A 16,611-nucleotide genomic window follows, 5' to 3' on the forward strand; every position below is an offset into this window, starting at 1 on the left:
GAAGAAAGAAAAAATGATCTCACTTACGCGATTACCAACCATTACGAATGTGGAAGAATCGTGGAACCAAATGAAAGACATGATCCACAAAACGGCCTCTGCAACCCTCAGGGTCACCAAGCCGGGTAAGCGGTACATCAACCGAGATACTTGGCTTTGGAATGATGATGTTGAAATGAAGGTCCGTGAAAAGAAACACCTCTACCACAAATTTCTCGACGATAAAACGCCTGCTAATTGGCAAATTTATAAGAATGCCAACCGGGAAGCAAAGAAAGCGGTCGGTGTCACCCGAGCGAACCATTTGAAAAATCTTTACGATAAACTAGACACTCGGGATGGCGAGAGAGATCTGTATCGACTTGCTAAAAGCCGCAATGAACGCACACATGATATCGAACACTTCTGTTGCGTTAATGACAAGAACGGTATTTTGCTTACCAACCGTCGAGCCGCAACGGATAGATGGCGAGAATACTTCGAACAGATTTTAACTGCAGAATTTGCTCATCCTCCACTATCACAATCATTGCCGACATTTGGAGCAGTTCCACCAGTCAGCGCAACTGAAGTTGAGGAGGCAATAAAACAAATGAAGTCGGGGAAAGCAACAGGACCTGACGACATCGCATCTGAGCTCTTGAAAGCGAAGAGCTGGGACCCAACACTGTGGCTCAGTGAATACTTTAATCGAGTTATTCAGGAAGGTAGAACATTATCTGACTGGCAAAGAAGTACAACAGTTCCAATATGGAAAAAGAAAAGTAGTCCAGCAGAATGTTCTAATTACCATCCGATCTGGTTACTTTCCCATACCATGAAGTTTTTTGAACGTATTCTTGACAACCGTATTCGCGACATCGTTGAAATAACCGTGAATCAAGCCGGATTTGTTAAAAACTGCGGAACTAATGACGCAATACTCGCTGCCCAGTTACTCATGGAGAAACACCGTGAGAAGCATCGCCCTCTTTACATTGCATTTCTGGATCTAAAGAAAGCATTTTACCGTGTACCACACGAACACATCTGGTATGCCCTACGACAACACTTAGTGCCAGAAGAACTCGTGCACTGGGTTCAATTGCTTTACCACAATCCGAAAAGTAAAGTTCGAAGTATGGCGGGTGTATCAAAACCGTTTCCTGTTTCTGCTGGTGTTCATGTTGTTGTTTTGTCCAAAAATAGAATGATCGCCTCATGTAACAAGGTCTCAGATTGAATCTGAATAAAACTGAATTTTTGACGACCGGTCCCAATGAAACAGGTACAATCACTGTCAGAAGCAGTGACCTGCCCAGAACTGAGCGATTGAAATACCTCGGGTCAACGCTATCAACCAATGGAGAACTACGCTATGAAATTGCTTCACACAATAACACAACCTAGATGAAGTGGCGTATCAACGAACATCTCAAATAAAAAATTTACGGCAATGTCGTCAGTTGTGTCGCTCTCTACGGTTCTGAGTGTTGCCCGATTATAGAACACAATGAACGGCGTCTTGCCGTAATGGAGACGAAGATGTTGCGTTGGACTAGTGGCGTGACACGTTTTGACCACATCCGAAATGAGGATATCCGCGATCGATATGGGGTTGCACCGAACATGGAAGAAATGCGAGAGAGGCGTCTTCGATGGTATTATCACGTAATTCGTGCTAACGAGAATTCACTTGCCATCAAACTCGATGGTAAACGACCAAAAGGCAGGCGAAAACAACGGTGGCTTGATACGCTGGATGGGGGTTTAAAACCCTCGAGATTGCACCCAGATCAGGCATTCGATAGAGCTAAATGGCGAAACCGATCACGACAGGCCGACCACGCTTGTGAACGGGACAAAAGCTGAAAAAAAGCCATTTAATGGAATATTCTATTTGGCCTCTGCTGATTTGACGTCGCGCTTAGGCACAAACCTCAAACGAAACACTTCAAACGAGCGCAGCTAAAGTCTTCGACCGATGAGAGGCCTCCATTGCTTTCCATATAATGTAAAAGGTTTGAGCGGTAACATAAACCACTATAACACGCGATTTCATCTAAACGACGTTTAATCCAAGATTATCCAAGACACATACAAATTCATTCCAGTATAGAAGGCCCACATCCAAGGCGGAACCCAAGTATATACGTGGAACTTGTTTTGAAGACTCCTCGGTAGAGGACAGTATTTGAGCTGGAAAATGTTAAGTGAACATTCCCTTCACCCTCCCTTGAGAAATGTCAAAAGTTAGTTTCTTTTTCCAAACTTCAAACACCATACAGTTATGAATTAGAAGTGGGCGAGGAGTCGGATGTTATTGAAGAATCTCATTATAGTAAGTGCTAGATAATAATGGGCCAAACAAAAAGTCAATTCAGCGAAGAGGAGTTGCAGGATTACGAGGTATACACATAGCAAGAGCTCGCTATTTCCGCTCTAGTTTTCGCTAATTCAACAAAACAAAGTCACCTGACACTTTATTTTCCTTTTTCTAGGATCTAACATTCTTCACTAAAAAGGAAATATTATTGTAATTTATTCTTGCCATACGCGATAAAAATTTATCTAAAAATATGACTCTGTTGCAGTGCACACAAAAAATTCAAACAATTGGCACCGGAGAAGGTGGGACACAATAAAAATGCTAAATTGTCAATGAATAAAATTTTGCAATATCCGGAGTTGAGGGTGAATCCTTTCGGCGATCGGATATGTAAAGTGTTTAGCTCCAGCAACGATGGCGACTGTACATTTGAGGACTTCCTTGACATGATGTCTGTATTCAGTGATGCCTGTCCCAAGGCTGTTAAGGCCGAACATGCATTCAGGATTTTTGGTGAGTACTTTCGTTGGCTTCCCAATTCTTACGCTGATCCTTCAGGTCTTAAAGTGGATTCTCGGCACCCGATTTTCAATCTGCATTCCACAGATTATGTTAAATTAAATGAGGATGGACCTCGTTAATAATAATTCATTCCGCGGCAGTGCATTAACCCCACTAAAATATTTCCAATTTTATCATACAGCATAAATCGAATTCTCATTTGCCATAAAAATGATCGATTTACAGAGATTTTGACTTGAAAAATTAAAAATTTCAACCTCATGCATGTACTTTCCGTCTTCTGAGTTGAAGCTTATGAAGAAGAAGAAAAGACGATTAAGAGTGATAGAAATGTGTGGGCGAGTCACCTACAAACTTCGAAGCTTTACTTCTACTGAAAAGTCAACAACGTCTCAGAATGGGACTGGCCTGGAATGTGCACAAGCTCATCGCTTCCCCCAACTCAAGCGAACATTCCAACGATATAAGTTAGACATTCTGCGCCTAAACGAAACAAGCTGGGGGCTACCGCACGACGCGCTCTCTTAATCTGGGATCCGGTTTCTGACAGGATACTGACCGCAAGATTCCGGTCCAGGTTAGGAGCATTACAGCTGCACAGTGATATGCACCTACGGTGATTTCTGATGTACATAGTAGAGGTGGAGTATTCCGTGCGAAATCCCGGGTAGTTCAAGGTAGTGTGCGCCGTGACAAAAGAGAATTTGTTATTGCGCTGTTCAGAGAAGCAGAAAATGTCGCAGAGCACAGTGATTTCAAAAGTGCATAACGCATCACGACATAACTTTCGATGGTCCTGTGAAGCACGTTAACAGTCGACTCCTCATCGACGATGACGAGCTCTTCAGCTGATGAAGCAACAGAAGGAAGCAACACTTCGTCACGATTCTTAACCATATGACATCCGATGAGGTTCTTTCTCGCCGATTATTCTTCCAAGCAGAAGAGAAACAGACGCAGGGATAAATGCATCTATAATTTATGCAGATTTGCTACTTCTTACGTACGTAAATCCTATTAATCCGAAAGTTTTCCCAGAGAGCGGAAGAAGAGAATGATCGTTAAAATTCCAAAGAAGCGCACCCGCCTTGAGTGCGGAATTGAAGGGCTATCTACCTGTTCCTTGCCGCTTTAATGAACGCATCAAGCAACAAGTCGGAAGCTTGATCGATAGAGTGCAAGCTAATTTCTACTCTGGATGCTCTTGCATTAAACGGATCTTCGCGTCACCTGCTCTTCATCGATTTCGAGAAAGCTTTCGATGGTGTGGACAAAGATTGTATCTAGCGTGCTCTTCGGAGGAGGGGCATTACAGCGAACAGCTATTATCAAAGCGACATATAATAATATCGTTGGCGCAACGATCCATATTGGATCAGGTCTTTGAAATGGGTTAGAACACTCCATTCATGGCTGTAACGGTAAGCTACAGTACACTGTAGAAGACAATGTTATCAGTATTGCGCTCGTCCGTGATTATTATCGTGATTTTACTCACACACTCATTCACAGTCGAGTCGAGTGGTATCCGACAGATTCCTCTACCACCAGTGAGATTTGAACCGCGACCTTCCACACAACGCACAACGCGACATATGATGGCACAAAATATCACGTGCTGCACCGTAACATCTCAGATGATTTTGAGTTCCAAAACAAAGTCCGCCAGGACTGCATCTTGTCATCAATATTATTTCTTCTTATTATCGGCGACGTTCTAAATGCTGCCTTACCTCAAGGACATGAAGGAATTCAATGGACTATGGCATCTTTCCTCAAACATCCCGGCAACGCTCATGACATCTGTTTGCTTTCTCGCCGGGTCATTCGCTAAATGGCCTGGATTTGGAAAACCAATGTTCTCAGTCTGATGGATCATTGCACTCTTTCTCAGTCTTTGATCAATTTGTATATTTAGGAAGTATGGTTTCTTTCGACGGTTGCATTGAACTGGATCTCATCCGACACATTGACATCGCTAGGTCCGCTTTCACTGCCTTGTCTAAAATCTGGATCAAGTTGAGGCTGTTCTGTGCTAATGTTCTTTCAGTATGTTGTATAAGAGGATGGATCATGGAAAGTGATCACCGCTGTTACTCAAAAGCCCTAACTCTTCGTGCTGGCATGATACTATGATATTTCACACAAAGAAGTTGGTCAGCACATAGGCCAGTTATCCGGAAGTAATGTGATTGAGTACAAATACTTAATACAAAAGAGTCATTCACGACAAAGCGTTCATAAATGACAAAAGCTTTCAATTACCTTAAATTTTTTTTCAGGAATTGCCTGAATTGACAACGCATTTATCTCGATTTTTTTCAACTATCACAGTCTACATACAGTTAACGAAGATTCAAAATATGTTCATCAACTATTAGTGCTTTGCCTTGCTTAATCGATTTTTTCATCATAAATGTGGCCTGGATTCTTCCTGTCATTTTTGTCTTTTTTTATGGGTTAGGCCTTTTCATCAGTTTAGTTTAGATAATCGAGTATCCTTTTAATCTAGGGGGTTCTAAAAAATTGTGCAGAGGCAACCAAGATTATCCTCTTCTGAAAAATGACCATTAAGAATTATCCTAGAATGGCAGAGAAGAAGCTCTTGTGGTTAGCGGCAACAGTAACCCGTTGATTTTAGACTGCCTTTTACCAAAAAAATGATGAATTATATGTTTTACTTACATTTACACGTAACTTATTCAGCGGATTCAGTTCGTGCAATGAGAAAGTAGAGAAAGAAGTGACTAGAAATGAGAACGACTTCAAGAATCGCATCGAAATTTACTGAATTTGAAGGGATTTTTTCAAAACGTAATGCTATAGTATCATATCGATCATATTCATATCGAAACAATCTTTTATTGAAACGCGCAAATTTATGTGCCCCTAATATAGTGGACGATTCAAATTATCTAATCTCCAGATATCAATTACCAAGCATTCTCCTATATGTAGGGAATTCTGATTATAGGTTCAAATAATATTTCATCATCATCAACGGCGCAACAACCGGTATCCGGTCTAGACCTGCCTTAATAAGGAACTCCAGACATCCCGGTTTTGCATCGAGGTCCACCAATTCGATATCCCTAAAAGCTGTCTGGCGTCCTGACCTACGCCATCGCTCCATCTTAGGTGGGGTCTGCCTCGTCTTCTTTTTCTACCATAGATATTGTCTTCATAAACTTTCCGGGTGAGATCATCCTTATCCATACGGATTAAGTGACTCGCCCACCGTAACCTATTGAGCCGGATTTTATCCACAACCAGACGGTCATGGTATCGCTCATAGATTTCGTCGTTATGTATCCTACGAAATCGTCCATCCTCCTGTAGGGGGCAAAAATTCTTCGGAGGATTCTTCTCTCGAACGCGGCCAAGAGTTCGCAATTCTTCTTGCTAAGAACCCAAGTCTCCGAGGAATACATGAGGACTGGCAAGATCATTGTCTTGTACAGTAAGAGCTTTGACCCTGTGGTGAGACGTTTCGAGCGGAACAGTTTTTGTAAACTGAAATAGGCTCTGTTGGCTGACAACAACCGTGCGCGGATTTCATCATCGTAGCTGTTATCGGTTGTGATTTTCGACCCTAGATAGGAGAAATTGTCAACGGTATCAAAGTTGTATTCTCCTATCCTTATTCTTCCTGTTTGACCAGTGCGGTTTGATGTTGTTGGTTGGTTGGTTTTCGGTGCTGACGTTGCCACCATATACTTTGTCTTGCCTTCATTGATGTGCAGCCCAAGATCTCGCGCCAATCTCCGCCTGCTCGATCTGGATGAAGGCAGTTTCTACGTCTCGGGTGGTTCTTCCCATAATGTCAATATCGTCAGCATAGGCCAGTAGTTGGGTGGGCTCAAAGAGGATTGTACCTCTTGCATTTACCTCAGCATCACGCATCACTTTCTCGAGGGCCAGGTTAAAGAGGAAACATGATAGGACATCCTCTTGTCGTAGAACGTTGTTGATGTCGAATGGTCTTGAGAGTGATCCTGCTGCTTTTATCTAGCCTCGCACATTGGTCAGGGTCAGCCTAGTCAGTCTAATCAAATTCGTCGGGATACCGAATTCTCTCATGGCCGTGTACAGTTTTACCATGGCTATGCTATCATAGGCGGCTTTAAAGTCAATGAATAGATGGTGCAACTGTTGTCCATATTCCAACAGCTTTTCCATCGCTTGCCGCAGGGAGAAAATCTGATCTGTTGCTGATTTGCCTGGAGTGAAGCCTCTTTGGTATGGGGCAATGATGTACTGAACGTATAGGGCTATCCGGCCTAGCAAGATAGAGGAAAATATCTTATAGATGGTACTCAGCAACGTGATACCTCTATAATTGCTGCACTGTGTGATATCTCCCTTTTTATGTATGAGACAGATAATGCCTCGTTGCCAATCGCCAGGCATTGATTCGCTGTCCCATACCTTGAGCACAAGTTGATGAACCATTTGGTGTAACTGTTCGCCTCCATATTTAACCAATTCGGCCGTAATTCCACAGGCTTCTGGCGACTTATGATCCTTAAGCCGATGAATTGCACGGACTGTTTCTCCTATACTTGGTGGTGGCAGTATTTGTCCGTTGTCTTCAGTTGACGGGACCTCCAACTCGCCAATGTTCTGGTTATTCAGTAGCTCATCAAAGTACTCAACGCTCATCGCTCCAATATGCCCATTCTGTCGGAAATCAGATTTCCCTCTTTGTCTCGGCAGGATGAGCATCGTGGTGTATAAGACTTCATCCTGCTGACTCGTTGGTAAAACTTCCGCGTCTGATGCAGTTGCTCCCTGTACTTTTCTAGTTCACAGACTTGTTGGTTCTCCCAGGCTTCCTTTTTCCGTCTGTGAAGTCGCTTCTCCGCTCGACGGAGTTCGTGATAAGTCTCTGCGCGGGTCCGCGTTCTTTGAGAATGCAACATTACTCGGTATGCGGCATTCTTCCGTTCCGTTGCTAGCTTACATTCATCGTCAAACCAACCGTTCCGACTTTTTTTGCGGCTGGGGCCAAGTATCTTTGTGGCCGTATCAATGATAATGTTCTTCAGGTGGTTGTGAAGATCATTTGTTGATGCTTCATCTCCAGGACCTCCGTTGACTACAGTTATTGAGGCATCCATTTCCCTCTTATAGGTGTTGCGGAGGGCTGTGTTGTGGATGGCTTCAGTATTCACTCTCACCTGATTGTCAGAGGGAATTGTAGGTGGTGTCGTAATTCGAGCTCTGAGCACCAAATAATATTTGATTTGGGAAAATGTTATTCATCAATATTAAACATCATATTTAAAAAGGAGGATTCGACGAAGATTCGAAAAACATCAATCGTTACCATTATCTTATGTTAACAGCTGCATGGAATGAAAAAGAGTGGATGCAAAGGATGAAAACTAGAGTGAGGATTAGGGTTGAAAAGTGACTTGATCCACTTTGCTAAGATAGTGGAATATATTGGGATGGGAGTGAAGACCGGTTTAGAATACTACTCTACATTATTTGTCGAAAAACTGTCTATTTTGGGGATGCCATTAAGAAGTTGGAATATGACTGGTACCTTTCACGAAACGCGGTGTTTGGACGACTTTATAAGGGATTTCGTCGGATATGTTATTTGTATCGTCGTTTTTAAATATGCCAGCAAATAATAAATAGATAGAAAAGTGATGAGAGTGGAATACTTACTATACTATACTATACTATACTTACTTGGTATCAAAGGTTTTAAATTTCGCTTATATAAAAAGATTTGAGTGGACATTTGTCGTTAATTATATCACCTATAGCATTCATTTGGTTCAAATTCTCCTTTTTTGAACCGTTCAGAACTGATAGGAACTATAAGAAAATTTTAGTTGTTTCTGGTCGTTTATATGGCCGAAGAGTTTGCAATTATGCCTTTAATACACATCAGTAAACTTTTGTAAAACAAGGAGAAGAAAAGGTGCGAAGTAAGTAAATGAAAACAATCGGAAAAAGCAGAAAACTTCCAATTCCGCATCAAATGCAACTAAGGAGTGCCGCAGACTCCGCAGTTAATTAATACAAATTTCGCGGATTATCATCAGGCATCGAGACATGAATGGAATAAGGTAAAACAAGTTCCAATGAGATCCTTTATATTTTCATTTTGAAGGTCTTGGGTGCAACAAAACCTTGTTAAAATCGATTCAATGTCTGTCTGTCCATCTGTCTGTCACACCCGATTTACTCGGAAACGACTGAACAGATTGCTCCGAGCTCGAATTACATCTGACAATCAGGTGAGAATGAATACTAAAGCTATTCACAACACAGCCCTCCACAACACCTATAAGAGCGAAATGGATGCCGCAATAACCGCAGTCAACAGAGATCCTGAAGATGAAGCATCACAAAAATACTTGGCCCCAGCCGCAAGAAAAGTCGGAACGGTTGGTTTGACGATGAATGTAAGCTAGCAACGGAACGGAAGAATGCCGCATACCGAGTAATGTTGCATTCTCAAAGAACGCGGACCCGCGCAGAGACTCATCACGAACTCCGTCGAGCGGAGAAGCGACTTCACAGACGGAAAAAGGAAGCCTGCTAGAACCAACAAGTCTGTGAACTAGAAAAGTACAAGAAGCAACCGCACCAGGCGCGCAAAGTTTACAAAAAAGTGAGTAGGATGAACCCTTATACACTTCGGTGCTCATCCTGCCGAGACAAAGAGGAAAACCTGATTTCCGACAGAATGGGCATATTGGAGCGATGGGTTGAGTATTTTGATGATCTGCTCAACAATCAAAATATTGGGGGGTTGGAGGTCCCGCCAACTGAAGACCACGGACAAATACTGTCACCACCAAGTATAGAAGAAACAGTCCGTGCAATTCATCGGCTTAAAAACCATAAGTCGCCAGGAGCCGATGGAATTACAGCTGAATTGCTTAACTACGGAGGCGGCCAATTACACCAAATGGTTCATCAATTGATGCTCAAAGTATGGGACAGCGAGCCAATGCCTGACGACTAGCAACGACTAGCAACAAACTTGTGATTTCTTTTGTTTTGTTTCAATAAAATCATTTTGAAAATAACATATGAATTGTTAACTTTAGTTGTAAAAGAACGGGGCATTATCTGCCCCATACATAAAAAGGGGGATATCACGTAGTGCAGCAATTATAGAGGTATCATGTTGCTGAGTACCATCTATAAGATATTCTCCGCTATCTTGCTAGGCCGAATAGAGGTTTCACTCGAGGCAAATCAGCAACAGATCAGGTTTTCTTTCTGCGGCAAGCGATAGAAAAATTGTTGCAATATGGACATCAGGCGTATCATCTAGTCATCGATTTTAAAGCCGCCTATGATAGCATAGCCAGGGTAAAACGGTACACGGCCATGAAAGAATTCGGTATCGGTATAAATTGATAAGACTGACTAGACTGACCCTGACCAATGTGGGAGGCCCTATAAAAACAGCAGGATCACTCTCAAAACTATTCGATATCAACAACGGTCTACGACAATGGGAGGCCGTATCATACGTCCTCTTTAACCTGGCCCTGGAGAAAGTGATCCGTGATGCTGAGGTAAATGTGAGGGGTTCGATCCTCTTTAAGTCCACCCAACTGCTGACCTATGTTAACGATTTTCACATCATGGGAAGAACCACCCGAAACGTAGAATCTTGGGCTGTACATCATGAAGGCAAGACAAAACATATGGTGGAAACGTGAGCACCGAAAACCAAAACCAACCAAACAACATCAAATTGCACTAGTCAAACGGGAAGAATAAAGATAAGAGACTACAACTTTGAGATCGTTGATAATTTCTCCTATCTAGGGTCGAAAATCACAACCGATAACAGCTACGACCATGAAATCCACGCAACAGAGCCTATTTCAGCTTGCAAAAACGGTTTCGCTTGAATCGTCTCACCATAGGGTCAAAGTTCTTACTGTACAAGACTATGATTCCTCGGAAACCGGGATCCTTAGTAAGAAAAATTGCGAACTCTTGGCCGCGTTCGAGAGAAGAATCCTCCGAAGAATTTTTGACGATACCATGACCGTAAGGTTGTGGATAAAATCCGGCTCAATAGGTTACGGTGGGTGGGTCACTTAATCCATATGGATGAGGAAGATCCCACCCGAAACGTCTATAAGGGACGTTTATATCGCCCAGGGCCATTCTCCTGCGAGCGAAATGCGAACGAAAAGAGGTGATATTAAAGTAATGCTTTTGCGCAAATCGAAAACTGACTGCCAAATATTATCGAATGAAACGCATAGTTAAAGCCCACACAAAGTAATGAAGTTATAGCTCTAAGAAACTATGGCAAAAAAATGCAATTTTCCAAAAACGAAAACTTGTTTTCCGAAGGGAAATTATATCTTCTTTCCACAAATAGTACACATTTTATTATGTAAAAATAATATAACTTTCATATTTCATATTTTGTTTTTATTATGGACATTTTGCAACAATTCTCTCGAAATAAAGTTTCGAAATGACGAACAAGTTTGAAATACCGAACAGGCTCTGCTTTATTTTGTTCGCTATTCTGAGAGGCTACTATATAATTTTCTAACCGTTCGGTTTATATTTACAGATTTCGATGGTGATGATATGTTGGGTATAAACGACCTGAAGCAAGTTATCGAACGTTTAGTGGGTCCCGACAATTGTGTGAGCGACAATGATATTAAGCAGTTAATCCAAAATATACTGGCCGAAGCTGATCTAGATGATGATGGTGCTTTGTCGTTTCCAGAATTCGAACACATCATTGATAAATCCTCCGATTTTAATAAGTACGTGCTTCTCACCTTTATTTAAGGGGACATGATGGGTTCAAATTTTTTTTTTCCTTTTTCCACTCGGTTGTTTTCTGGGAAAAAAGACAGATGTTAATGTTAAAAAAAATTATTTATGAAATTTTCTAGGCGGCTTTTTGTTTGCTAAAAAAAATCAAATATTGACGGGGTTACTCTGAAAAAAAAACAAAATCAAAAACGGGGTTTAATCAGCATTAAGCTCTCTATAGAATGAACTACAACCAAAAAATAATAAAATGGCGTCGATTTTTGAAATTTTGCGGTTTTTGGGTCCAAAAAACCTAACGTCAAACAAAAAATATATAGCACCTATCTCCGTCTCCGAGGTTCATTCTATTACTTTGAATGTGTACAATGACATACTAAAATTTCAAAACGAATGGTCAAGTGGTTTTTTTTTTAATTTCTCACGCCTAGAGAAAAACGAGTTTAAAAAATTTATTACAGTATTGCCAGTAGTGACTTTTCATACAAAAACCGAATCTTAACCGGTAAAACCAGTTTCCAATGTGTTCCCATTCACTTATACAACATGCTAACAAAACGAGGATTTGTAACATACATAAATGAAGCATACGACTTGAAGAGAAAAGCACAAGAAGTAAGAGACTCAAAATGCGGCTTTGATCCGCCGCACTAGTAACACTGGCTACTCATTTTTAAGATCAAATATGATTTTCATCTTCTCACTACATATTTTCAGATGCATTTTCAACGAAAATTGAACCCGTTCCGTCCCCTTAATCACATAAAAATAATAAAATCTAATAAATGTTGCGAACTTCCTTTCAGCTCGTTTCGTATAAGACTGTAAAGGGAAAGGACTCTTCCGATTTCGAATAAAATGATTCTCTTTTACCATGCTTTTTGCACTTCTTAGCTGTAGATACACAGAATATAACAAACTTGTGATTTCTTTTGTTTTGTTTCAATAAAATCATTTTGAAAATAACACGTGAATTGTTAACTTTAGTTGTAAAAGAACTCAATTTGTACGTTAACATAGAGTAAGTAATGAATTGACGGACCAAGAAGGAAACCCATGTCAAAACCATTTGCAGCTTAGCTTCTGTCCGGTTGCTAAAGTAACCCTCTAAATTGGATGACGACAAATTTTGTTACACGCCTAAAGATCTAAGAAACACAAAAATACTTAGAAAGACTAAATTTTCCGTTAATACCGAAAAAAAGTTGTTTCGATATTTTCACTAAAATTCACAGAGGAAAAGGCAACGGATTTTCAAAATATCGATATACATATATGATAAATAAAAAAAATCGGCTCTTAAGGAAAATTTAGTCTTTTTGGTAGTAGAACAAGAAATGCTCCCTCGTACGACTATGTTCTCAGACAGTTAACAATCATTAGAGTAGTTCTAAAAACGCGACTTTCATAGCCTGCACTACGAAGGAATCTGTGAGCTATATTGCAGCAGTGAAGGAAGCAGGCTTATCGGTCTATAGGACGTGATAAGTGTAGGATCTTTACCTTCCTTTGGGGTCAGCATTACTTCCGACAATTTTCAGCATTACGGAAAGTAACCAAGGCGTAAGACACTGTTAAATATGTATGTCAGTTAAGTGATCGCAGATCCTGGCAGTTCTTGGATCATTTTGCCCGTTACAAGGTTGCCACAAGGAGCCTTTTTGGGATCAGTGTGGTTTTACAAGAATCTTAAGGGTAGGTAGGTAGGTATCAGTGGCCGCTCCGAGGAGCCCAATTAGCGCTTTGGTGCGCCATTTTGATGCCACAAACTCCTAAGACCGTGACTTGTTATAGGGACAGGGAAGCGGAGTCCAGCTGGCTCGGATCTTCAGAGCCAGCCCGTAGCATTCACGAAGGAAAGCAGCTCTCCGACCCTGTAACTAGAAATCTCACTGAGGTCCCCAAAGGATGGTTTACCCAGTGTCCGCAGCCTGACTCGAGCCAGAGCCGGGCAATCGCAGAGAAAGTGCATGAGGGTTTCCCTTCCTTCTCCGCAGCTTCGGCAATGCGAGTTGTAGGGTAAGCCGAGCCTAGCGGCATGGTCCCCTATAGGCCAGTGCCCCGTGCAGACCGCCGTAATCTTGAATGCATTTGCGCGCGTCTGGCACAGGAGCTCTCGTGATCGGGCTATGTTATTAGCGGGCCAAATTCTCCTTGATTTGGCTCACCTTGTAAGCCTTCGCCATCTCAGGCCCGCGGCTGCTAGGTAGTGCGAGTAGACTCGGCCCCCGACAGCCGCCAGCGGAACACCGACTGTGTTCCCCGAGGGACTGCCAAGAGCAGAGCCTTGCCTGGCCAATCCGTCAGCCCGCTCATTCCCTTCTATGTTCCTATGCCCGGTAACCCAGAGGAGAGTGATCTTGAGCGTGCCGCCCAGATGGTTGAGCGTGTCTCTGCACTGCCCCACCAACCGGGAAGATGTCGTCGTTGAGTACAAGGCCTTGATGGCCGCTTGGCTGTCGGTCAGAATGGCTATGTTACGCTTGGGGCTCGAATCCCGCTCCAGCCATCGACAGACTTCCAATATCGCCAGTACTTCCGCCTGGAATACAATGGTGAAACCTGGGAGACCATACGACTTGGATACACGGTGTGTATTCGAGAAAACCCCCGCGCTGACTCCATAGGCCATCTTTGATCCGTCCGTAAAGAATACCGTGTCATAGTCTTGCAACACGCCGCCGGTCTTCCACTTTGCCCTGGTTGGAAGGTCCACAGCAAAGTTTCTCGTGAAGTTCAGCTTGCGTATGACATAGTCCGTGGGGGATGTCCAGATTTCTCGAGGTATTTCATCTAGAATGTTGCTGTGGCCGTAGGACTTCGCTGCCCAGCATCCGGACTCACGTAGTCTGACGGCACTGCACGCTGCAACATATTTGATGTGGAGGTCAAGGGGGAGGAGATGCAGGAGTACATTGAGAGCATCTGCCGGGCAAGACTGCAGAGCCCCCGTAGCACCTGCACACGCGGTTCTTTGAATCCTATTAAGCTTCGTTCTATTGTATTTCTTCTTCAAAGCCTGCCACCATACAATAGATCCGTACGTCAGGATCGGACGCACTACAGCGGTGTACATCCAGAGAACCATCCTCGGCCGGAGACCCCATTTCTTGGCAAAGGTTCTCTTACAGGCATAGAAGGCTATACAGGCCTTCTTAACCCTCAGTTCTATGTTCAACCTCTAATTTAGCTTAGGATCCAGGATTACACCCAGATACTTCACATTAGAGGAAAGAACCAGTCTTTGTTCATTCAGCCGTGGTAGATGGAATTCAGGTATCCTTGTCTTGGTGGTGAATAGCATCAGTTGCGTTTTGGTTGGGTTTATGCTGAGTCCGCACCTTGCGGCCCACAGGCACACCTTTCGCAACGCTCCTTCCATGATGTCGCTCATAATGGACAGAAACATCCCAGATACTAGTATCACCAAGTCATCGGCATACGCCACCACCTTCACCCCGCTGCTGTCTAATGTACGTAAAATTTTGTCCATTACTATTAACCAGAGCACCGGTGAGATAGCACCACCCTGGGGCGTGCCTCTGTTCACAGCTCTGGTCAAGTGGTTGCCTCCCAGATCGGATTGGATTATCCTGGTACTCAGCATGGATATAATCCAATGCGTGAGATACCCCTCCAACCCAATACCGGTCAAGGCTTCCTTGATGGCGTTGGTACTGACGTTGTTGAAGGCTCCTTCTATATCCAAGAAGGCAGCAAGGGTATACTGCTTGTACTGCAGCGACCGCTCAACCGTGCCAATTACCTCGTGGAGGGCGGTTTCTGTGGATTTTCCTTTGAGGTAGGCATGCTAGGACTTAGAGAAAGGCGTTCTCCCCATAATCGTCCTTAAGTGAATGTCCAGGACGCGCTCTAGGGTCTTCAGCACGAAAGAGGTCAGGCTGATTGGCCGAAAGTCCTTCGCGGACTCATGACCGCGCCTGCCCGCTTTCGGTATGAAAACCACCCGTGCGCGCCTCCAGGACTGCGGTACGTATCCTAAAGTGGTGCAGCTCCGGTAAATCTCAACAAGCCACGGCACAACCCTTTCCTGCTGCTTCTGTAGCATGACTGGCATTATGCCGTCTGGGCCTGGAGATTTGTATGCGGAGAAGCTGTTTATAGCCCAACCGATCCTTTCCCCGGTAATTACCGATTTGATAGTCTCGCACAGCTGGGGTTGCCGCAAACCCTCCAAGCGAGGTTCTGATTCACAGTCCTCCTCGCTGGAGGGAAAGTGCGTTTGCACCAGCAGCTCCAAGGTTTCACTAGAAGGTTCCGTCCAGGAGCCTTCTGACTTTTTAAGGAAGGATGGACTCTTATGTTCCTTGGACAGAATCTTATTGAGCCTCGCGGATTCACTAGTGCTTTCAATGTTCTGACAATAGTCTAGCCAAGACCGCCTCTTGGCGGTCCTGATAGCCGACTTGTACTTCTTTAGGCAGTCCTTGTATGGCTGCCAGTATTTTTGCCTGTAGCAGATGTTGAAGATTTCTCTGGTCAACTTCCTGAGACTAGAGAGATCTTCGTTCCACCACGGTGGCAGGGTCTTTTTGCTGTACTTAGCAGGGCACGAGACTTTGAAGGCGGTATCAAAAGCCTTCTCCAGAGCCCCGACCTTTGACTCCAGTTCGTCTGTCGTGCCAATCCTACCAATTTGCGCACCAGAGAGTTTGTTCTTAATTACCTGACCAAACCTTCTCCAGTCGATCCTCCTGGGGTCTCTAAAGGGCTTGGAGACCTCTGCGGCGAGATCTAGACTGAAGAGTATCCAACTGTGGTCAGAGAAGGATCTCTGGTCAGACACTCTCCAGTCCTCCACCCTAAGAATCCCGTTGTCGGTTATTAGGGTGATATCAAGGACCTCCTCCCAACCGTCACAGTTCTCCGAGCAGGGGAAATGAAAGGTTGGTGTACTGCCCCTGTTACACACCGATAGATTTGAAGTTATAATAAAATCAAAGAATGACTCACCTCTTTCGTTGATTTCG

The 16,611-nt window shown here is 43.3% G+C and overlaps 1 protein-coding gene across 1 annotated transcript; it reads left to right on the plus strand.

The window, feature by feature from the left end:
- The first annotated feature begins 2,205 nt into the window (after window positions 1–2,205).
- On the plus strand, window positions 2,206–12,588 carry LOC119646835 (calcium and integrin-binding protein 1-like). The gene is made up of 5 exons (XM_038047452.1): window positions 2,206–2,388; window positions 2,481–2,515; window positions 2,574–2,821; window positions 11,409–11,610; window positions 12,427–12,588. Exons 1-5 carry the CDS (start codon window positions 2,338–2,340, stop codon window positions 12,446–12,448), a joined length of 558 nt encoding a protein of 185 aa, XP_037903380.1. The 5' UTR covers window positions 2,206–2,337; the 3' UTR covers window positions 12,449–12,588.
- Window positions 12,589–16,611: the final 4,023 nt, after the last annotated feature.

Source organism: Hermetia illucens, chromosome 1, assembly GCF_905115235.1.
Source record: "Hermetia illucens chromosome 1, iHerIll2.2.curated.20191125, whole genome shotgun sequence".
Classification (NCBI taxonomy): domain Eukaryota; kingdom Metazoa; phylum Arthropoda; class Insecta; order Diptera; family Stratiomyidae; genus Hermetia; species Hermetia illucens.

What these genes read in the sequence shown, in the direction of transcription:
- LOC119646835 (XM_038047452.1), top strand. Translation starts at nt 2,338, where the DNA reads ATGGGCCAAACAAAAAGTCAATTCAGCGAAGAGGAGTTGCAGGATTAC. An exon ending in ACATGCATTCAGGATTTTTG is followed by an intron (nt 2,822 to 11,408) that starts GTGAGTACTTTC and finishes TTATATTTACAG; the next exon opens with ATTTCGATGGTGATGATATG. An exon ending in AAATCCTCCGATTTTAATAA is followed by an intron (nt 11,611 to 12,426) that starts GTACGTGCTTCT and finishes ACTTCCTTTCAG; the next exon opens with CTCGTTTCGTATAAGACTGT.